Genomic DNA, 25,267 nt, shown 5'->3' on the forward strand with positions numbered 1-25,267 from the left:
AAAAAGTGGGTCTTATTAAAAGCCACCAGTCTCAGCTTGGCGGGAAACATCACTGAATACTGCACTCCCAGCTCCCTCAGTCGCCGCTTGACTCCAGTAAACTTCATCCGCTGCTTCTGAACTGCAGCGGAATAATCCGGATAAATGGCGATTTTCTGACCTCCAGCCGTCAGATCCTCCATCTCTCTAGCCTTTCTAAGGATAATGTCTCTGTCCCTGTAGTTCAGTATTTTAGCAAGCATGGTACGGGGATTTGCTCCTGGGGCAGGGGGCTGCGGCGGGACCCTATGAGCACGTTCAACAGCAAAGACTTTTGTCAACACTGTGTTCCCAATCTTCTCCAGCAGCCAGTTCTCCACAAACTCAGTGGGATTTCTCCCCTCAGTCTTTTCAGGCAGCCCCACTGTACGCATGTTATTTCTTCTGGATCTATTTTCCAGATCCTCATTTTTAGCAGTGAGCTCGGCTATTGCTTGGGCAAACTTCTTTTCAGCTTTTTGTAGCTTAACTATGTGATCTTCTGCCGTGCTCACCCTCTCCTCCACCACTCCTATACGTTTGTCCATTTTCTGCAGAGCCGCATTAATCTGTGCCGTGTCCCCTTTAACTTCCTGCATCTGCTGGGCCAAGGAGTTCAGGGATTGCTGACATGAAGAGATCAGTGTGATAACATCTCTAAGGGTCGGCTCCTCTCCCTGTGATATGGCTTCAGGTCCCCCACTAGCCCCAGCCATGCTGCCTCTCTCCTTCCCCCTCTGTACCTCATGCTGCTCGGCTGTGCTTGCTTCCTCCTCCTCCTGGTCAGCTCCAGCTCCAGATCCTGGTTCTGCCTCCTCAGCAGCCTCCACTCTAGCATACTGCTGCAGCTTTGCGGCCACCTCCATGCGCCGCTGACATGCGGCGTTCTCCTTCTCGGCATCCTCCCTAGCATTGGAGCCATCTTGGCCGGCTCCTGCATCGTTGGTGCCAGCGTCTTTCTGCCGCCTCCTGGTCATCGCTGCCGACTCCGGACCTGCTGCTCCGCACTGCTGCACTCTCCGGACCTTCAGCCAGCCGGATTTAGGTGAGTTTACCCGAAAATCGGGGTTAAAACAGGATTTTTGTCCTTCTGGCAGCGGGAGCACTCTTCCCTGCTTCCACTCACATGGCCAGCTAGGACACGCCCCCCAGTGGTCTAGTTTTGATGATCACGTGGCGATTGTATGTGGACAGGGGTCAGCATAGGCCCTCTGACCGCTCTGCACTACAAACTGCGATGCTTTGTGTGACCCGATACCTTTCTATCATAGCCCGCAGTGACTTTTGTAGGAGTTTGTACTACGATACCTCTTCTGTAGGATCGGAGCAGACGGGGGTCCGGCCTTCACTCTACACATCACTGAGCATTGGATGCCCATAACTCTGTGGCAGGTATCGCCGGCCATACCTCCTTTGACCACTATTAGGTGGTCACCGTTGCATCTGAGGAACGCTCCACAAGTTCTGCCATTTTAGAAATGTTCTGACTCAGTCATCCAGTTGTAACAATACGGAGGTTGCGCCGATCCGTACAAATCCCCCATTTTTCTGCTTCTAACAAATCAATTCAAGAAGTGACTGTCCACCTGCTGTCAGATATATCCCACCGCTTATCAGGTGCCAAGATCATCAATGTTGGTCACTTCACTTGGTTTTAATGTTGTGACTGATTGGCGCATATTCATAAGAAGGAAATTGCTACTAACAGATTAATAATTTCCCCGTATTACCGATCTCCTACACCGAGCCGCCGTGGGGTACACATTTTGACACAGGATAACGTCTTACCAGAACAATCAAGATTCTGACATAAACTTGATTGATTGCTTTGGACCTAAATCCTAAAACCACCCAATAGACACCTCTTCTTTTGCATGAAAAAAATAAAAGGTCCAGATTGCTAAAGCCGCCTACATGGTTTTATTTTTGGTGGCCATATAGAGCCATACGCCGCTGAAAGGGGAGCACATATTTTTTTTATATTGGTTATGGTCACCAACATGGAGGCTGTGGATGTTGGGATGTGTGGCCTCCTTCTACTACAGTCTCCATTAGATGAATGTCGGCTGAACTCACCGATATCAGCGGGATTGGCCAAGCATCTATCGTGCATGATAACGGCCTTCCAACTCTCACCCGACAGATGATGTTCATGTGTATGGAAGAGCGAGTGTTCGGCCGACGGGCTTATGAATAGTCTGGAATTTGTAAACGATAAGCCCCTACCTTGAGGACCATGCAGATGTGAGGATGGACCCCCCAATGACATGTGGCCGGTGGCAGTCTCATCTTTAAGAACATGGGTCTGGATACAGAAGGTCTCGGAGAGTGAGATCCACCTCTATCCGACACACGGTACAACCCGTTCTTAGAACGCTTTTCTTTGAGGACTTACTGTTCTGAACCGGAGTCAGGGAGACGGAGCGGGACGGTTTGGAGGAGTCTTGGTCTGTGAAGCATAAAACCCTCACTCTATAGGAATCATTGATTTCGGTGAGGTCCTTGCTCAGGTCGCAGCGCGGCGTGGTGACATTGGAGCAATCGGTGGAATCTATGAAATCAAAGCTTTAAAATAAAACAAATAAGAGAAGATTAGTGATCCCCAAATAACAAAACTGTCCGGCATCCTATCATGCCAAACCCCCGTAACCGTCACCACCGGGCGTGGGACTGATGAGACATTTCAGTAATTAGCCGGTGACTGAACAAATGCAATGGAAAAAAAAAAAAAAATCAAAAAGTAACACAATAACCACAAGAAAGAGTTACAGTGTGAACCCAACCGACATTATTCCCCTGCCTGCTGTTAAATTACACTGTACAGACATTTCCGGCTCTACTTAATGAGAACCAGTCCTCGCTCCCGACATGTCATCATATGGAGAATACAAGTAAAACAACCATTCTGGAGCATTTTTCTAAAAACCCTAAATTGTGTGGTTCCGCTCTTATTCTTCCTGTAAATTTAGGATTAAATTGTAAAGCGAGGCACTGCTATTGCCATTATCCAGGGGGGTGTGTCCTTACACATTCTCAAACTGTCCAATCAGAGCGGACAGTTTAATATTGTGCATAGGCAAGTGGAATGGGAGTGTCCATATATTTGCAGGAATAATAACAGAGGAATAGTAAAAAATAAAATAAAAAAAAAAGACTCCAGAATCGAAATTTTATGGAGAATGCAAATAAAAATTAAAAAAAATAGACAACACAAAAGCTGATTTGGTCCACTGGAGTGGAGTGACTGAACCGATTAGAGTTTACTGTCGAAAAGGAATTCTCATTAACTTACTGTATTTTCTACCCATTGGATAAATGATAAATATATGATTAGCGGGGATCTAAAAGTTGGGAGGAATCTGTCAGTTTCTATAGTGATGGCTCTATTTCACACAGGGGGTCCGAGATCCTCGTTTTCAAGTGGTATTCCCAGCCATCCGACCCTCAGTGATTTCCTAATAAAAATGTATGCAATTTACAATCTACTCTCAGTATCATTCCCCCATGGATTTTAGGATCTCTGCTTGCTGTCATGCAGTAGAATTAAAGGTGATAAATACTGATTTGATACAGACTATTCTCAGATGATATTACTGCTAACCACGGAGTATGAGTCACGGTTTGGCGGGGTAAATCCTGCTAATTGGTGAAAACGAGTGGGAGGATGGTACTGTTATACTGATTATGTTCAAGGTTAATAAACTTCAGCCAGGTGCAAAGAACTGACAGCAAAACCCATTCAGAGATGGAATTAAATGGAATAGATCATCTAGATTTTCAACAGCTAAGCCAAGATATATAGATATATAAAACTATAATTTTTTTGCTGCAGATTTTATTTTATAATATTTTCTGTGCATGATTATGGAGCGGCCATCTTGCCTGAGCTGCTGGGAAAATGTATTAAAGTTCTGCTTTTCAGAAGACTGGAAGTGTTGATTGATCACTATGTGAAAGTGTTGTGAGCATGCTCTGATCTCTGCAGAGATGGGGAAGAGGTGAGCTGTGACATCACCTATTGTGAATGGTGGATCCTGTGTTATCTACTGTATATAGAGGTGTTATCAGTCATTGTACAGGAGGAGGTGGAGGAGGTGAGCTGTGACATCACCTATTGTGAATGGTGGATCCTGTGTTATCTACTGTATATAGAGGTGTTATCAGTCATTGTACAGGAGGAGGTGGAGGAGGTGAGCTGTGACATCACCTATTGTGAATGGTGGATCCTGTGTTATCTACTGTATATAGAGGTGTTATCAGTCATTGTACAGGAGGAGGTGGAGGAGGTGAGCTGTGACATCACCTATTGTGAATGGTGGATCCTGTGTTATCTACTGTTTATAGAGGTGTTATCAGTCATTGTACAGGAGGAGGAGGTGAGCTGTGATATCACCTATTGTGAATGGTGGATCCTGTTATCTACTGTATATAGAGGTGTTATTAGTCATTGTACAGGAGGAGGAGGTGAGCTGTGATATCACCTATTGTGAATGGTGGATCCTGTTATCTACTGTACATAGAGGTGTTATCTGTCATTGTACAGGAGGAGGAGGTGAGCTGTGATATCACCTATTGTGAATGGTGGATACTGTGTTATATACTGTATATAGAGGTGTTATCAGTCCCTTTACACTATTTCCAAAGATCAAATGGAATTACTATTAGAAGAAAAAACATTCTCACAATTAAAAAACTATAATATGGTATAAAAATTCCCCCCTAAAACTAATAACCCCTGCCTTCACTAAGCCCTCGCCGCTCCCTTTATGTTGCTTACCCAGTCTGTTCTGGTCTTAACCTCCTGGATGTGTTTCTGGAAACGTCTACTCAACCAATGAATGGCCAATAGAGATCGGTGAGAAGGAGGATGACTTTTTTTTTAGACCATTTTTCTTAGACCAGGCGGTGCCATTTAAAAAAAAAAAAAATCTAGCAATCATGGGAAAGTGACGGCAGACACCCTGAGAATTATACATTATTCCGTCAACTGTCATCACATGTATTGTTTTATTTTATGGAAAACTTACAACATTGAAGAATACATCACGCGGTAGAACATGGAGGTTACATTGTTGGGATCCCTCCAGGTCAGGATGTGCTTGAAATTTTGCGAGGAGATAGTAAGGTCTCTCGGGGGCAGAAGAAGAGCAGAAACTGTAGGAATGGTAGAAAAAATAAATAAAAAATAAATTTAAATAAATTCATGCAGTATCATACATCAAAGGTGGGCAGCCAGTACAGAACTTTTTTAGTTTGCCATGTAATATGGCCGTAGACAAAGAATAAGTGGCGCCCTGACCACTGGCCATCCTGTGACTCCTATTTTCTAAATATCTTTGCACTAAGAACATTCATGATCAGAAATGTTTTATTATGACTAAAGAAATCCTGTTAAATTCTTTACCCGGAGCGGAGGAAATAAACAGTGATATTCATTAATTACCGTATTTTTCAGACTTTAAGACTTTTTTTTGAGCAAGATAAAGTCTAAGGAAAAATTTCTTATAGTCCCACAGTCGGAAAGGTCCAGCACTGCAAGACCATTCTTACTGCGATATCAGGTTTCTGAAATCAGAATAAAGTTGCAGTTGGGACCTTGATTCCAGCAATATATCCCTTACAGTACGGGCAGCTTACTGTAGCTTTGCTAAAATACTGTTTTCTCTGCTGCAGCTCTGCTAGTCTTCTCACTGATGAGCAGCTGCTAAGCAGAGTCCTCGATATTCAAGAGCACTGGATCATCAATGACTGGCAGCTTTTTGCCTATGCACACTGCAGAAGTGCCATTCAATAGTATGGGAGGCCTTATTACCGAGAAGACTAGCAGAGCTGCAGATGATAAAACCGTGATTTATCAAAACTACAGCAAGCAACCCCGCAACATCCATGAAATCAAGGCTTCTGTCCTTGCATAAGCTTGTTGACCGAATCCCTCAAATCATCCGGCATAGATAAATCACATGGCCCCGAGTGAGAGTTCTTGCTTGCGTTGCCCAACACTGATCAGTGTGATTAGTGTAGGGCAGGAGAGCCTGAACTTGACTGCCTTGCTGGTAGGTTAGGGACAGCTGATACAGGGGACCCCGTTAAAATGAAGCAATAGCGATGGGACGTTGCCTGGCCGAGTATGTGATTAGCAGCTCATTTTGAGAGCTCCCAGAATACTTTCTGTGGAACCAGCGATGAGTTTATATACCCGTGGAAATTGAAGTGTTCATTGAATTTGGTAGTCAGACGTCGCGGCCTACAGATCCGAGAAGCAGAGAATCCAGTGCTGTGAACATGACAGAACTTAGTGACATCTTGCCTCATTGCTCTAATTAAAGAGTGGTGGTGCTCGTCTTCCACAACCGATCCCAATATCAGAAACGGATCTGCAGTCTCGTTTGGAAAGGAGCGAGGAGCCATTCACATATGGTCACCCAGGAGTCAAAGTAAAAACATCATAGTAAGGGGGGCACAGGACCTCCTAGCAAATGTCTCCAATTAGAAATATAGTGTAGTTTTTCTGATTTGCCATGTCTCTTTCCTCATGTGCAGGACCTTAGGTATCCATGCTTAAGACCACTCATATAGTGATAGTTAGTTAGCTAGTTGTCCTAAAAATGGACACCCAAGATCATGCAATCCCTGCTCATGAGGAAAGAGAAATAGCGAATCAGAAGAACTAGGCTACATTTCTAATTGGAGGCATTTGCTAATATTATTATTACTACACCTACTACATATTGGGATAGGATCTTGGAGATGGGAATACCCCTTTAAAGTTAACGCCTTGTTCAATAAAGGGGTATTCCCATCTCCGAGATCCACTCCCAATATGTAGTAGGTGTAGTAATAATAATAAATAATGTTTGCAAATACCTCCAATTTGAAATGTAGTATAGTTCTTCTGATTAAAAGAAAAATAATATTTAATTTTGTATGTCCCTATTTTTGAATGCACTACTAAAACACGCTTTTTATCAGCGGCACCATCATGTAGTTATGCCGTTGTGTATGTATTTAATGTTTTGATATTGCGGTATGCTCATATTGTTGTTACTTTCCCTAATTTGTACAAGTTAAATATGTGGCGCATGCACTTGTACACGGCTTGAGAAAGGCTCACAAGAAGAAGGGAAGCGCCGGATCAAGACCAGCGAGACCCCTCAGACCAGACCACCCCCTAGGTGAGTATAATAAAAGCTCTTTGGGGGGATTTGGGGGCAGATATTCAGAATTATAGATTACTGGATATCAGGCCTGAAAGATGGTGGTCGTATCCAACCTGGGCCAAACCTGTGACAGGTTCCCTTATATGTATTTGGTGCACAAACATCTCTTGATATGAAAAATGCAGTGTAAAATAGGTGCGCTTTCTATTTTTTTTGCCTTTTGTATTACAAACGTTTCCAGTGCAGATTTTTTCCCTACTCATTAGTATGTATGAAATCTGCACCAAAAAAAACTGAAGGGATTGACATGCTACAGATTTCACGGGGTTTTCCCATCTCCAAGATCCTATCCCAATATGTAGCAGGTGTAATAATAATATTAGCAAATCCCTCCAATTAGAAATGTAGTATAGTTCTCCTGATAACTTATGTTGCTTACCCCATGTGCAGGGCTTTACAGTAGCTTAGGTATCCATGGTTACAACCACTCAAAGTGACAGTTAGCCGTTATTGGTTGTAACCATGAATACCTAAGCTACTGCAATGCCCTGCACATGGGGCAAGCGACATAAGTTATCAGGAGAACTATACTACATTTCTAATTGGAGGTATTTGCTAATATTATTATTATACCTACTACTGTACATATTGGGAAGGATCTTGGAGATTGGATACCCCTTTAAATCTGCATGTCACAAACAAGCAAAGTGTGCATGAGATTTCGAGAATCTCGTTCATTTTGTGAATAATCTGCTCCGAAAAAAAAAAACAATAGTAGAACTAAGTGGCGGAGGGAAGTCAAGAAATAAGTATTTTGTAAATATAGACAATTTGGAACCCAAGAAAATCCCCCACGTACGAGAAGCAGACAATTCGCCTCATCATGAGCTGCTAAAAAAAAAAAAAAAAATTGCGACATGGAGGGTAAAGGACATTTTAGAGGTTAGGAAAAAAAATGATAGGTGAATATTTCGTAAGATGTTTTTGAGGATGCACGGAAAGGCGAAGTTTATATTCTCTGCGGTGCGTGGCAGGACTGGCGTGAAATTTTAGAAGGAAGTCTGAAATCTTCCCACTGAGGTCAGGGGGGTATAAGGGGTCTGCGTCGCCGTACAGCTAAGGCCAGGTTCACATTTGCGCATCTGTGCGCAGCGTATGATCCGCATAGACCCGCATGCGTCCATATCTTTAACATGGTGTACGCAGGGACATGCTTTTGCATGCGGATGTGTACGCATGCATCATTTCGCAGTGTCCGGCGAACGCAACATGTTGCACTTTTTGATGCATCAAATATCGCGCAATCGTCCGCATGCAGATGATTGCGTTAAAAAAACGCATCACTGTCTATGGAAACGCACTGGTAGTAAAGGACATGCGTACACATGAGTTCGATGCGCTTGCGTATTTCGGACTGCGCATGTCTGAGAACTGTTTTAAGACGCCCATTGAGGCAAATATTGAACGCATGAGCAAAAACAAAGCAAACACAGACAAAAAAAAAAAAAAAACACAAAAAAACAAAAACATACAAACATGCACACAGCGGGTTTTTTTTGCGTCATGAACAAGATTATGCGGATAAAAAAAATGCTGTGTAAACATGCATTTTCTATTAAGCACCAGCAAAAAAAGCAAAATGAAGGTTTTTTTTAACCTGCATTCATTAGGGATCTAATACATTAATTATCCTCATTATAATTCTAGTGGGGGTGGAGGGGGTTATTTTTATGAAGTCACAAATGTGTTTTTGGCATTTAATTTTTTTTTTTTTTAATACATATTAAAACTTACCATTTTTTTTTCCCCATTAAAAATACACCGATATAGTCAGTGCACAAAAATATGCCGCACATTTCCTGCGACATCATGACGTGATAGTAATATGATGATTTTAGGATAAATCTGCAACAAATCAGCTGCAAAATGTGCCACGCTGTACAACAGATAGAAAGTGAAGGAAACTTCGTGCCCTCGGGGTTTGTGACCACAGATGAGAAACCAGAATTCACATTGCATAATTTGCCTAGACAGCAGAATACACGCCTGACTTGTGGCTGGCTTCTTAGATCAGCAGACACTGTGTGACGCCTGAACTAAGGGTCCGAGGCCGACCCCTGATAATGTAGTCAGGCAGGTAACGTTCTCCACCAAACTCCGACTCCTGCATCACTCACATATTCATCAGCTCAGGTAGAGGAAAAGTAAAGTATAGGAAAAGTAATTAGTTAATAGATGGGATAGGATTTGAGTTACACTTGTACTAGCCAAATTTGGGGGAGCTAGGGGTGATAAAAAGGGGAATCACGTCCTTGTAAGGACTTAGTGTGTTCGTTGGTGACAGTGTCAAGTTAAAGAATGCAGCGGGCTGGAAAGACGGTGGATACAGATCGTTCTGGTGGTATGAGGTTGTACAAAACTCCCTGTGGACATTCCCAAAACGTGTTGGGCCTACGGCCCAAAATAGGCACTGAGAAGCGTGCCTTAATCCCTTCCATACAGAGGAGGCCGGATGGGGAACCACGTGAGGGAAACGTGGCGGATCTCAAGAATACTGCGGTACCGGACGGGAAATTCCTGGGGCTGACAGAACGATAAAGCACAGGGATAGTCCAAGCTGAACGTAAGGAAAAGATGGAAGTATTTAAGGGAACAAGTGGCGAAAGGTGCTGTCCCGATACTGTGTGTTAAAGACTGATGAACTTGAACTGTACAGTAAAGTTGAAGTTGTTCTAACAAACCGGGTGTCCCCTGATGTGTGTGAGGCGGTTCCTAAAACCGGCGTGCAGACAGTGAAGGCCTGTGGCCTGCAAGTGAGCGTCATGCATCATACACAGCACACCACGAATGGACTGGAACACAAGATGTTTGTAGGGGAAGTGTGGATTTACATCTGCAATAAAAAGGGGAACAGAGCGCTGAGTTCTTCACTTAAACACGATCTGTGCTGCCAGCCCCCACCGCCCTGTAGGACCCTGCACAGCAAATTGTACATTTCCGCTCTGCGTCATACTCGGCTGCCCTGTCCTGGTCTAGTGACTTAACGTCTTGTGGATGTGAAGTCAGGACTTGGCACCAACTCATATACAAGGACTAAATGGCTTTTATTTTTCCACTTCCAATGCAGTATTCACTGCTATTTATGACAACCTGTTTCAGGCCAGGCCATAATAAAACCGCAAACTTTACTCACTCTCCACCACTGCTCCTGTTGTATGTGGCGCTGACGTCACATACTCAATGCTGCAGCCAATCAGTGAGCTCACTGATTGGCTGCAGCGCCGTTGATGTGACATCAGAGCTGCAGACGAGAATGAACACCAATAGCAGAGGCTGATACTCACCACTGGACCCAAGGACGTACAAGAAAAACGGACTTAGTATCATCAGAGTTGATCTGTTTCAGCAGACTGTGGTGATGGCAGCCCCCAGCGGTGACAGTAGAACCCAGCGGTGACAGTAGAACCCAGCGGTGACAGTAGAACCCAGCCGTGACAGTAGAACCCAGCCGTGACAGTAGAACCCAGCCGTGACAGTAGAACCCAGCCGTGACAGTAGAACCCAGCCGTGACAGTAGAACCCAGCCGTGACAGTAGAACCCAGCCGTGACAGTAGAACCCAGCCGTGACAGTAGAACCCAGCCGTGACAGTAGAACCCAGCCGTGACAGTAGAACCCAGCCGTGACAGTAGAACCCAGCCGTGACAGTAGAACCCAGCCGTGACAGTAGAACCCAGCCGTGACAGTAGAACCCAGCCGTGACAGTAGAACCCAGCCGTGACAGTAGAACCCAGCCGTGACAGTAGAACCCAGTAGTGATGGCAGGCCCCAATGGTGACGGCAGCCCCCAGTGGTAATGGCAGCCACCAGTGGCGACGACAGGACCCGTTTGTCAATGTCAATTGCAGGAGGAATAACAGAGGAACATAGAAGGGTTTTAAGAAAATGTGCAGCAAGATTGTTTTTCAAGACAAGATTTCCTAAAGCAGACGGGTTTTCTTTACAAGTGCGGCTCTAAGTTACTTTCTGTGTTTTTGGGTTTGGAGATCATAAAAATAATAAACCCCTCGGTCAGCATGAATGTCTCACCTCGCACTACACCGTAGCATATTAGCAGAAGTGCTCGAAGCCCCATCCTACCAGGTGCCGGCTACGCGCCCGGCCACATCCTTCTCCCGACCATGTTCTGAAATCTGTAGAAGAGGAAATAAAATCACTAATAAAGTACACAACACAGATTACATCACGTGATGGCCAAACAATGCCGAGCTGAACATGCTTTTATGGTTGTTCCGCCACATGGGGCAAGGACAGTAGGACGATGGGGGTCGTCTACAGCTGAGATCTGGTGCAGCGTTGTGACCGGAAGCCCACTCTTCCGGACTCCCACTGGAGCTCCCATTGAAGTTTTAGGTCTGACCGTGGAATGCACCACAAGCGCCAAGTTTTCCACTTTTTCTAGATGCAAGTAGAAAGCGAGATACTTTCTTTCCTCTTCTCCCCCCCCCCCCCCCCAGGCAGACAGCCCCCTTTACTACAATAGATTTTTTTGCCTGCCTTGAAAACTATGTTAAAGGGGACACATAAGGGCTCTGGGGAACGGGAATAGGAATGAAGAGGTGGCTGAAATGAGGTGGCCGAGAGGAACTTTGAATAGTGCCGAACAAGTGCCGCTAGATCTGTCTTTTATAGCCCATCGATATGTTAAAAATTCTTTAAAAAAGAAACATAAAATAAATAAATAATAATACAAACACAGAAACAAAGTAACAGATCTGTGAAGAAACCAAAAATAGAGGAGGAAGTGAGAATGGGGCAGAACGTCAGTACGGTCACTAAAGGGCGACATTCACTCTAGTCTTTAACCCTTTGTGTACCGAGTTTTTCCCTTCTCCCCTCTATATAGATCAGATTGTAAAATTCAACCACTGACCTCGAGACTCTATCTCCCCACTAGGAGTAAAGCAATTGGGCCGACGCATGGGAGCTGGGATTAAAAATCATGGTTATTCCACTAAATATTGATTTCTGAACTCTTCCGGAGTTAAAACATCAGTATTGTTGTTTATAAACGATTATGAACTTGTTTCCTTTGCATTATTTCAGGTCTGAAAGCACTGGCTCTTTGGATTTAATTTTGAACCTTTCTCATTTTTAGAAATAAAAAAAAAAAAAAAATACTAAATTTATTGCTTGGAACTTCGGAGACATGTTGTCAGTAGTTTATAGAATGAAAGAACAATTTACATTTTACTAAAAAAAAAAAAAATACCAATAAAGAGAAAAATCAGACAAACTGAACATTTAGCAGTGGTCTCTTCATTTTTGCCAGCGCTGTATTTCGTGCAAATTTTTATTACATTTACCTAGGGGGCGTGACTCAAGATCCTCGTGGGCGTGTCTTTAGAATGCTCTGAGCGCCGCCCAGTTAGAAAAGACCTTAAAGGGAACCTGTCACCCCGAAAATCGCGGGTGAGGTAAGCCCACCGGCATCAGGGGCTTATCTACAGCATTCTGTAATGCATTCTGTAATGCTGTAGATAAGCCCCCGATGTTACCTGAAAAAGGAGAAAAAGAGGTTATATTATACTCACCCAGGGGCGGTCCCGCTGCTGGTCAGGTCAGATGGGTGTCTCTGGTCCGCTGCGGCGCCTCCCATCTTCATTACAAGACGTCCTCTTCTGATCTTCAGCCACGGCTCCGGCGCAGGCGTACTTTGCTCTGCCCTGTTGAGGGCACAACAAAGTACTGCAGTGCGCAGGCGCCGGGTCTCTGACCTTTCCGGCACCTGCGCACTGCAGTACTATCCTCTGCCCTCGAGAGGGCAGAGCAAAGTACGCCTGCGCCGGAGCCGTGGCTGAAGATCAGAAGAGGACGTCTTGTAATGAAGATGGGAGGCGCCGCAGTGGACCGGAGACGCCCATCCGACCTGACCAGCAGCGGGACCGCCCCTGGGTGAGTATAATATAACCTCTTTTTCTCCTTTTTCAGGTAACATCGGGGGCTTATCTACAGCATTACAGAATGCTGTAGATAAGCCCCTGATGCCGGTGGGCTTACCTCACCCGCGATTTTCGGGGTGACAGGTTCCCTTTAAAAAAAAAAAAAAAAAAAAAAAAAAAGGCCCATATCTCTGGAACTGTATGGCAGATTTAAAAAAAATAAATGACTATTATTCAGGGAAGTAGCAGGAGAAAAATAAGATCAAAACTGGCCAATTTTGACAGGTTCTTTTTAAGACCCCACTGTACACATTACATAAACTGAATGATGGTTGGGCAGAATGCCATTTCCCCCATACACAGGAATGCTGGGCTCTATGGAAAATCTGCGGACAGACCCCTCTGGCAGCTGCTTATCTCCTCGACGGCTGCTAAAATTCCAACAGGACGGTTCCTTCTCTCCCGGACATTATCTGATGGGGTAGACTCGGGGGGCCCCCCATACACATTGGACTATGAGCCCGGTGACGTTAGCTGGTTCGGCCAACTTTATTCTAGTGTGCAAAGGGCTTTTAGACTAGAGTCTTAGAGTAAATAATCTAGAGATGCACCAGATCTAAGACCCCAATTCATCATTCTTTTTAACTATTTTTTTTTTTAAATTTTAGTTGGGGGGGGGGGGGGGGAGAATGTTGCATTAAAAGTTTGCGTTTTAGAATTTTTATTACGTCTCTTCCACCATTTTTGTGCTCGTATTTTCATTTTTTTTAGGACATTTGCTCAACAATACGTTTGCAATTTTCATAATCCAGAGGTTTTCCGCTACTTGACTGTTGAAAATGTTGCAAATTTCTACTCCTGCACAATTAGCGTAGCGCAAAACCTGTCTAATCTGAAGACAAACGCGCGATTTTGAAACATTTTCTTCAAAAAACGAAGAAAAATACATAAAGGATCTTTAATAAAAAAAAAAAAAAAAAAAAAATTAAAAACAAATGAAGCGTCTTTGAATTCTAGAAAAGAGGAGACAGAAAAAAACAAAAACAAATAAGCAACTGATGAATCAGGTCCACAGTTTTTAAAGGGAATCTGTCAGCAGGTTTTTGGCTATGTAATCTCACAGCAGCTTGATGTAGAGGCGGAGACCCTAATTACAGCGATGTGTCACTTAGATTACTGGTTGCAGCAGTTGTATTAGAATCGCGGAGCTCGGGATGCGGAGCTGCCTATAACCCCGCCCACAGCACTGATTGGCTCCTTTCTGCGTACACTGTTTATTGGCAGAAAGCAACCAATCAGTGCTGGGGGCGTGGTTGGACCAGTAGGCACCGGACACCTAGTCCTGTAGTGATAACCTTCTACTGATAAAACACTGATTGTATTGAAACAGCAATACACAGCCCAGTAAGCGACATCACTGTAATTAGTGTCTCTGCTCCAACATCATGCTGCTCTCAGATTATATATCTATTGACATATTCCCTTGAACACCCAGCAGGAAAAGTGCAGCCACCCTCTACCCCTGTAAACATTCTCTCTTATTACCTGCATCATATTTATGTTGTATTTTAGACCCTTTCTGCGCCTTAATTCCCCAAAAATGGTCACACATATTAAGCTTAGGAAATGATGAACAAAAAAAAAAAAAAGCCAAAACAGAGTAACTCCTCTGAAAATAATAATCAGTCTTTATTAGGTACATATATGAAATAAAATGAATAAAAAAAGTTTTAGAATAAATAATTAAATATTGACTTTTTGCACCTTGTCAGACGGAGGGGGGACACGGCTTCTCTAAAAAACGGACATGGCATAATATTCAACTTCATGTGCCAAAATCGTGATACAAAATTCTAGCATAAAGTTTGCCAACTAATAAATTGGCGTAAACTTAAAAGAACCACCGATGCTCGACAACCCTATAATTTATGCCCATTTAATGCATTATTAATCCATCTCTTTTTTTTTGGAGTCTGAGAAAGAAGAAATGAACTGGTTTTTTTTTGTTTTTGGATGTAAAATAATAAAAGTTCCAATCTCATGCCCAATAAACAGTGACAAACATACAGCAATGGGATGATGTCGGGATGACATCCGTGTGCGACTTTTTTTCCACGTACATTCGAGTTTTATCCGCAAATTAGACCAAAGACAGACACGTCTACTTTTTTTTTCCTGACATGTGAACAGCACCATAGACTATAGTGATAGAATAAAACGTATTTTTTCACGGATAGAACATGTATACGTGAAAAAAATGGAAGTCTGAATTAAATATTACAAAGCAGGAAAATAGGTAATAACAGCCCCATAATAACCAAAAAATATAGTTACTTACCGATAACGGTATTTCTCTGAGCCCATGACGGCACCACGGAGAGAGGGATGCAATGATGAAATACGATGCAACATAATGCAATATGATGCATAGAGGCACTGTGAAGCACTATGATGCAATATGATGCATAGTGGCACTATGATGCCATATGATACAACATGACGCACAGAGGTACTCAGTATTATGCATAGAGGCACTATGATGCAATATGATGGACTCAATATAATGCATAGAGGAATTATGATGCAATATGATGCACAGAGGCACGTAATATAATGCATAGAGGCACTATGATGCAATATAATGCACAGAGGCACTCAATATAATGCATTGAGGCACTATGATGCAATATGATGCACAGAGGCACGTAATATAATGCAATATGATGCACAGAGGCACGTAATATAATGCATAGAGGCACTATGATGCAATATGATGCACAGAGGCACTCAATATAATGCATAGAGGCACTATGATGCAATATGATGCAGAGGCACTCAATATAATGCAATATGATGCACAGAGGCACGTAATATAATGCATAGAGGCACTATGATGTAATATGATGCACAGAGGCACGTAATATAATGCATAGAGGCACTATGATGCAATATGATGCACAGAGGCACTCAATATAATGCATAGAGGCACTATGATGCAATATGATGCAGAGGCACTCAATATAATGCAATATGATGCACAGAGGCACGTAATATAATGCATAGAGGCACTATGATGTAATATGATGCACAGAGGCACTCAATATAATGCATAGAGGCACTATGATGCAATATGACGCACAGAGGCACGTAATATAATGCATAGAGGCACTATGATGCACAGAGGCACGTAATATAATGCATAGAGGCACTATGATGCAATATGACGCACAGAGGCACGCAATATAATGCATAGAGGCACTGATGCACTATGATGCACAGAGGCACTCAATATAATGCATAGAGGCACTATGATGCAATATGATGCACAGAGGCACGCAATATAATGCATAGAGGCACTATGATGCACAGAGGCACGTAATATAATGCATAGAGGCACTATGATGCAATATGACGCACAGAGGCACGTAATATAATGCATAGAGGCACTATGATGCACAGAGGCACGTAATATAATGCATAGAGGCACTATGATGCAATATGATGCACAGAGGCACGCAATATAATGCATAGAGGCACTATGATGCACAGAGGCACGTAATATAATGCATAGAGGCACTATGATGCAATATGACGCACAGAGGCACGCAATATAATGCATAGAGGCACTGTGATGCAATATGATGCACAGAGGCACGCAATATAATGCATAGAGGCACTATGATGCAATATGACGCACAGACAATATAATGCATAGAGGCACTATGATGCACAGAGGCACGTAATATAATGCATAGAGGCACTATGATGCAATATGACGCACAGAGGCACGCAATATAATGCATAGAGGCACTGTGATGCAATATGATGCACAGAGGCACGCAATATAATGCATAGAGGCACTATGATGCAATATGACGCACAGACAATATAATGCATAGAGGCACTATGATGCACAGAGGCACGTAATATAATGCATAGAGGCACTATGATACAATATGACGCACAGAGGCACTATGATGCAATATGATGCACAGACACACAATATGATGCATAGAGGCACTGTGATGCAATATGATGCACAGAGGCACTCAATATAATGCATAGAGGCACTATGATGCAATATGACGCACAGACACACAATATGATGCATAGAGCTACAGCCATGCTTGAAGATGCCAAACAGGCCCACAGTTACAAGCAAAAGAGCAATTTCTCAGAGATACGGATAAGCCTCCACTCTGAATAGTACCGTATATACTCGAGTATAAGCCGACCCGAGTATAAGCCGACCCCCCTAATTTTGCCACAAAAAACTGGGAAAACTTATTGACTCGAGTATAAGCCTAGGGTGGAAATGCAGCATTTACCGGTGAATTTCAAAAATAAAAATAGATCATTATTTCCCCATAGCTGTGCCATATAGTGCTCTACACCATTCATATTTCCCCATAGCTGTGCCCCATATAGTGCTCTGCACCGTTCATTGTGCCCCCTAGCTGTGCCATATACGGTGCTCTGCACCGTTCATTGTGCCCCCTAGCTGTGCCATATACGGTGCTCTGCACCGTTCACTGTGCCCCATAGATGTGCCTTATACGGTGCTCTGCACCGTTCATTGTGCCCCCTAGCTGTGCCATATACGGTGCTCTGCACCGTTCACTGTGCCCCATAGCTGTGCCTTATACGGTGCTCTGCACCGTTCACTGTGCCCCATAGCTGTGCCTTATACGGTGCTCTGCACCGTTCATTGTGCCCCCTAGCTGTGCCTTATACGGTGCTCTGCACCGTTCATTGTGCCCCCTAGCTGTGCCTTATACGGTGCTCTGCACCGTTCATTGTGCCCCCTAGCTGTGCCTTATACGGTGCTCTGCACCGTTCATTGTGCCCCCTAGCTGTGCGTTATACGGTGCTCTGCACCGTTCACTGTGCCCCATAGATGTGCCTTATACGGTGCTCTGCACCGTTCACTGTGCCCCCTAGCTGTGCCTTATACGGTGCTCTGCACCGTTCACTGTGCCCCCTAGCTGTGCCTTATACGGTGCTCTGCACCGTTCATTGTGCCCCCTAGCTGTGCCTTATACGGTGCTCTGCACCGTTCACTGTGCCCCATAGATGCTCCACATTAATCTGTGCTGCCGCTGCTACTGCTGCAATAAAAAAAAAAAAAACCACATACTCACCTCCCTTGATTGCAGCTCCCAGCGTCTCGTTCCGGCGCCTCCATCTTCCCGGCGTCTCTGCTCTGACTGATCAGGCAGAGGGCGCCGCGCACACTATATGCGTCATCGCGCCCTCTGCCTGATCAGTCAGAGAGCGCAGACGCCGGGAAGATGGAGGCGCCGGCCGGGAAGATGGAGCGGCGCCCGGCGGCTGGAACGAGGACAGGTGAATATAACATACTCACCTAGTCCTGGCGATCCTCGCGCTGTCCCCTCCTGTCTTCGGCGCTGCAGCTTCTTTCTCTATCAGCGGTCACCGGCACCGCTGATTAGAGAAATGAATAAGCGGCTCCGCCCCTATGGGAGGTGGAGCCGCTTATTCATATCTCTAATGAGCGGTCCCACGTGACCGCTGAAGAGAGGAAGAAGCTGCAGCGCCGAAGCCCGTGGGACGGCAGGGACAGCGCGAGGATCGCTGGGACTAGGTAAGTATACCCCAGCGCCCTCAGCCCCTCACCTGCCGACCCCACCGCTACCGTGACTCGAGTATAAGCCGAGGGGGGCACTTTCAGCCCTAAAATTTGGGCTGAAAATCTCGGCTTATACTCGAGTATATACGGTATATCTCATTTGTCAGACTGACCCCACCCAAAGGAGCTAATTAATGAGCTGCAGCTGGAGGGAAGTCTTCATGGAGACAAAGTGCTCTATTAACACCATGTGTTCTCCCAAGGAATGGAGTAGTTAAGTTGCAAAGAAAAGTGAAACGTCTGTTTATCAAACCAAAAAAAAATGAAAAACATGCTTCCAAAAAGTCACTCTGAAGTGCAATCATAAGGCTCTGCGCAGACAAGACCAAATCATGAGATGTAGCCTGGACATATGGCCCCACCACAGCCTAGAGGTCCAAGGCCCAGCTGCGTATATGTGAAATCATACCTCGCACATGAGGCTCTAGGCACAGCTTTGGCACAAAGGCATGAGACTAGCATCAGCCCAGAGGCCTAGACCATCAACAGAACATTCCACCATGCACTCACCTGTGCTGGCTCCATACCTGCTAAAACGGGGAGCTGGTAACGCCGAGAGCCCATCATGAAGGGAAGCGGCGTCCCATCAGGAATGCTGCATTGCTGTCAATGATTTTCTCTCCTGCGCCCCACGAGAGCCAAGAAACCAGCCTGTTGCCTGCCTCGTTCCGCACTTTCTACCATGGAACGCAAGGCGACCTTATGCCCCGGCGTCCTGCTCTGACGTCAGCTGAAGTGCAATTGCCTTCTCCACCATGCGTCCTTTTCTCTGCCGCCTCTCCCCGCACACCCTAGCGGTGGTGCCTCAGGATACCGCCACAACCGAGGCAGGGAACCCCCGCTGCCTAGATCGGTCTGGCCTGGCAATGGAAGTAGCGGTGGCTTGCTGACCGGCGTCGTAGCCGAGAGCCTCCACTGCGAGAGGAAGCGGCTCTACCCAGGAGCCTTGTCCACTCGCTGGTCTCTGTGGCTGAGAGACCACCACCCAGTAGGGTTTCAGCCCCGGGCTCAGTGTCGGCGTTCTCTGGAGAAGATTCCGGGAGAGGCAGCATTCCTCTTCTCTGCCGCCTCTTCCCGCACACACTAAAGGCCTGCTGACCCCAGCGGTGGCGCCTCAGGATACCACGCCAGCCGAGGCAGGGAACCCCCGCTGCCTGGATCGGTCTGGCATCCCACGACGATCCTCAGGCATGATCTTTGCGTCAACTGTAGGTTCCCCCATCAAGGACAGGAAACCAACTGATGAGGGAGAGAGGTACCGCCCTTTTTATCTGTAGGTTTCCTGTCCTTGATGGGTGGATCCCCTCTCTCCGTGGTGCCGTCATGGGGGACAGAGAAAATAAATACCGCCATACAATAGGTAATACTAGTGTCATACTAACCAAAATAATACTGCCATACAATAGGTAATAACAGCCCCATAATAACCAAAATATCAGGCTTCCCCTGATGAAGCTGTTTTGAGGCAGCGACTTGCGTTGGGCAGAGCAGGCAGACCCAGGGCATGTTGATTCAGTAAGTATGACATGACAATACTGCACAGTCCACATTTACTACTCTTTGATAATGGTGCGGTTTTTCATGGCCTATTCTTGCATGTGATTATATTTGGCCTATTTTTGCCTTGCTATTCTGTGATACGCATAATTAATATGTTTACATGCATGTTTTAGATTTAACCCCTTAGTGACGGAGCCAAATTTTTGACATCTGACCAGTGTCACTTTATGTGGTAATAACTCTGCAATGCTTCAACAAATCCCAGTGATTTTGAGATTGTTTTTTTTGTGACACATTATACTTTATGATAATGGTAAATTTAGGTCAATATGTTTTGTGTTTATTTATAAAAAATATCAAAAATTTGAGAAAAATGTTATAAAATTAGCAATTTTCAAAATTTGAATGATTATCCCTTTAATCCAGATGGCCATACCACAGCAATCCATTAATAAATAACATTTCCCACATGTCTGCTTTACATCAGCACCATTTGTAAAATGTTATTTTATTTTTTTAGCATTTTAGGAGGTTAAAAAATGTAGCAGCAATTTTTAATTTTTTCAAGGAAATTTACTAAATTTATTTTTTTAGGGACTTATCCATGTTTGAAGTGACTTTAGGGGTCTCATATATTGGGAAACCCCCAAACGTGATACCATTTTAAAAACAGCACCCCTAAACATATTGAAAACTGCGGTCAGGTAGTTTATTAACCCTTCAGGTGCTTTACAGGAATTAATGCAAAGTGGTATGACAGAAATGAAAATGTGTATTTTTTACCACCTAAATGTCTCTAACTTCTGAACAGATTACTACAGCCGTCAGACTCTAAGGCCGCTATTTGGCCATGAATTGCCATGGCAAACATCAGGACCACACAATCATGATATGAGGGTACCAATTGGGACAAAGAAGAAGCCCCCACACTCTGTTAACCATTTATAATGATGTAGTCACTATTGACAGCAGCATCTAAGGGGTTAAACAGATTTGGACGGTGCAAACACTGATCGTGGCTGATGCAGAAAGTTGTCAGCTATAGTGTACAACCAACAGATGCTGGATTGTCACCTGTATGGGGAGGCTATTCTCTTATATGTAAGGTCAGTTAAAAGGCGTATTGGCGGTCATTAAGGGGTTAAAAGTGCCATTCTTGTAACTGTATATGTATATTGGTATTAACGTCATACATGGCATTTTTTTGATTAGTAATTTATATATTTGTACATTTTTTGGCTCTTAAGAGTGTGCTCCCTGGTCCAGGACCTATAAATGATAGCTTTACTATCGTCTTATTTACTAGTCTAATATCACTCTACACTTATTTTATGGTCCTGCACATTGGAGGCCACTTTCTTTTTGAGCCTTTTTTTCTATGTATTATACATATTGTTTCTGCCATGTATGTGGTATGTGGACTGTCTCTGTGAACATTCAATATTTTTTGTATTGTTTGCACATTTCTTACTCAGCTGCCCTGCATTGTCTTGCATGTCGCTCCATCACAATTTTAAATGTTTTTAATTGTATTTTGCTGGCATTGTTGTTAATAAAGCTGCTGTTTGATATATCATCGCCTTGTGTGCACTATACTTTGCGCTCTTTCTTCTCATCTTTTTACGTTTTGATTACGCATTGAGTAGCACCTGGCTTATTTGATTAATTTCATTGGATTAAGTGGTGCCCACTTTTTTCTTTCTATTTTCAACCAAATTAATACTGCCATACAACAGGTAATAACAGCCCCATATTAACCAAAATAATACTGCTATACAATAGGTAATAACAGCCCCATAATAATCAAAATAATACTACCATAGAATAGTTAATACCAGCCCCATAATAACCAAAATAATTCCGCCATACAACAGGTAATAATAGCCCCATATTAACCAAAATAATACCGCTATGCAATAGGTAATAACAGCCCTATAATAACCAAAATAATACCACCATAGGTAATAACAGCCCCATAATAACCAAAACAATACCACCATACAATAGGTAATACCAGTGTCATACTAACCAAAATAATACCGCCATACAATAGGTAATAACAGCCCCATAATAACCAAAATACCGCCATACAATAGGTAATAACAGCCCCATAATAACACCATACAATAGGTAATAACAGCCCCATAATAACCAAAATACCGCCATACAATAGGTAATACCAGTGTCATACTAACCAAAATAATACCGCCATACAATAGGTAATAACAGCCCCATAATACCGCCATACAATAGGTAATAACAGCCCCATAATACCGCCATACAATAGGTAATAACAGCCCCATAATAACCAAAATACCGCCATACAATAGGTAATAACAGCCCCATAATAACGCCATACAATAGGTAATAACAGCCCCATAATAACCAAAATACCGCCATACAATAGGTAATAACAGCCCCATAATAACGCCATACAATAGGTAATAACAGCCCCATAATAACCAAAATACCGCCATACAATAGGTAATAACAGCCCCATAATAACGCCATACAATAGGTAATAACAGCCCCATAATAACCAAAATACCGCCATACAATAGGTAATACCAGTGTCATACTAACCAAAATAATACCGCCATACAATAGGTAATAACAGCCCCATAATAACCAAAATAATACCGCTATATAATAGTGAAATATCAAAGCCACAAGGTGCCAAATACCACAATGGAGAGAAGTAATGACAGTGCCGTACTCCGCTAATATAGTACCGCTATATAACGGAGACATAACGGTGCCAAAGACGATACTGTGCTATAAAAACAATGAGCGCCATACTCTGCCAGGAGAACACTATATGCTGGAGAAAACATAGAGGCAATATAATACTGCACCAGGATAAAGAGCTCCACACTGTGCCAGGAGGAGGACGGCTACACTGGTGAGATGAGGGAGGCTGAATAATGCTGCCACACAGTGCACACATACAGTGCACAGATACAGTGCACAGATACAGTGCATAGATACAGTGCATAGATACAGTGCATAGATACAGTGCATAGATACAGTGCACACACACAGTGCACATACAATACACACATACAGTGCACACATACAGTACACAGATACAGTAGAGAGACACAGTGCGCACACACAGTGCGCACACACAGTACAGTTACCTTGAGGCACTACAAGTCCCAGAATGCCATGCGCACATACGTCACAGCGCCGGGCCTCGCACACATCTCGCCGCCTCTGCACCTTCTGCTTCTTCTCATCTCTGCGAGTGCGAAGTGACTAGAAATCAGATGATTTTTCTCAGGCAATGATGTCACCGGAAGGAGCGGGGCCTCATCAGTCCAGTGACGCCCCGATAGCCGGAAGTAGCTGGGTATTATGGCGTGGCTAAACAAGGGCTACTTCCTCCTTCCCTGCCAGAGCGCAGCGATAAGGTGCCTTCTGATTGGCTGAAGTAATTTGATTGCCACCTGATTGGACGAATGACAGCGGAGACGTAGGAGCCGCAGTAGGGAAGGCCCGTGATTGGCTGCAGCCTCTGAGGACGCCGGCGTGGGGCGGCTGCTGCCGGTTTTGGTTTCCATCTCGGTTTTCTGATGTTCGGAATTTACACTTTCTCTTTTATACTCGTTCAGCTAAAGATTAATCTGTTTTGCAGGTTTTGTTATTTTCATAATCGGAGACCATTGACACAAGATAGTAAGAGACAGCGCTCTGCATTTCCATCAGGGATCGTGCGCAGCGGTGATTTTTTTGCGCCTGGCTTTACATATGACAATACTGTTATTTTTACCTTCAAAATGGTGACACTGTACCAGACCCTTTTATTATAGGCAGCAGTGTAGCTACCGAGAGGGCCATCGCCCCGGGCCCTGTGCTCTGAGGGCCATCGCCCCGGGCCCTGTGCTCTGAGGGGGCCATCGCCCCGGGCCCTGTGCTCTGAGGGGCCATCGCCCCGGGCCCTGTGCTCTGAGGGGCCATCGCCCCGGGCCCTGTGCTCTGAGGGGCCATCGCCCCGGGCCCTGTGCTCTGAGGGGCCATCGCCCCGGGCCCTGTGCTCTGAGGGGCCATCGCCCCGGGCCCTGTGCTCTGAGGGGCCATCGCCCCGGGCCCTGTGCTCTGAGGGGCCATCGCCCCGGGCCCTGTGCTCTGAGGGGCCATCGCCCCGGGCCCTGTGCTCTGAGGGGCCATCGCCGCGGGCCCTGTGCTCTGAGGGGCCATCGCCCCGGGCCCTGTGCTCTGAAGGGGACCATCGCCCCGGGCCCTGTGCTCTGAAGGGACCATCGCCCCGGGCCTGTGCTCTGAGGGGACCATCGCCCCGGCCTGTGCTCTGAGGGGCCATCGCCCCGGGCCCTGTGCTCTGAGGGGCCATCGCCGCGGGCCCTGTGCTCTGAGGGGCCATCGCCCCGGGCCCTGTGCTCTGAGGGACCATCGCCCCGGGCCCTGTGCTCTGAAGGGACCATCGCCCCGGGCCTGTGCTCTGAAGGGACCATCGCCCCGGGCCTGTGCTCTGAGGGGCCATCGCCCCGGGCCCTGTGCTCTGAGGGGACCATCGCCCCGGGCCTGTGCTCTGAGGGGACCATCGCCCCGGGCCTGTGCTCTGAGGGGCCATCGCCCTGTGCTCTGAGGGGACCATCGCCCCGGGGCCCTGTGCTCTGAGGGGCCATCGCCCCGGGCCCTGTGCTCTGAGGGGACCATCGCCCCGGGCCTGTGCTCTGAGGGGACCATCGCCCCGGGCCTGTGCTCTGAGGGGCCATCGCCCTGTGCTCTGAGGGGACCATCGCCCCGGGCCCTGTGCTCTGAGGGGCCATCGCCCCGGGCCCTGTGCTCTGAGGGGGCCATCGCCCCGGGCCCTGTGCTCTGAGGGGCCATCGCCCTGTGCTCTGAAGGGACCATCGCCCCGGGCCTGTGCTCTGAGGGGACCATCGCCCCGGGCCTGTGCTCTGAGGGGCCATCGCCCTGTGCTCTGAGGGGACCATCGCCCCGGGGCCCTGTGCTCTGAGGGGCCATCGCCCCGGGCCC

The 25,267-nt window shown here is 45.4% G+C and overlaps 1 protein-coding gene across 1 annotated transcript in view; it reads right to left on the minus strand.

Moving 5' to 3' along the window:
* LOC138672645 (interferon alpha/beta receptor 2-like) overlaps positions 1 to 23,588 on the minus strand; it is a 44,332-nt gene extending 20,744 nt beyond the window's left edge. The window contains exons 1-4 of the mRNA XM_069760814.1: positions 23,407 to 23,588; positions 11,264 to 11,367; positions 5,046 to 5,172; positions 2,414 to 2,583 (exon numbers count right to left, since the gene is read on the minus strand). Of these exons, the coding sequence (XP_069616915.1) occupies positions 2,414 to 2,583; positions 5,046 to 5,172; positions 11,264 to 11,309 (343 nt within the window). The 5' untranslated portion in view covers positions 11,310 to 11,367; positions 23,407 to 23,588. The remainder of the gene's footprint in view (positions 1 to 2,413; positions 2,584 to 5,045; positions 5,173 to 11,263; positions 11,368 to 23,406) is intronic.
* Between the last annotated feature and the right edge of the window lie 1,679 nt (positions 23,589 to 25,267).

Source organism: Ranitomeya imitator, chromosome 3 (assembly GCF_032444005.1).
Source record: "Ranitomeya imitator isolate aRanImi1 chromosome 3, aRanImi1.pri, whole genome shotgun sequence".
In the NCBI taxonomy this organism is placed as follows: Eukaryota; Metazoa; Chordata; class Amphibia; order Anura; family Dendrobatidae; genus Ranitomeya; species Ranitomeya imitator.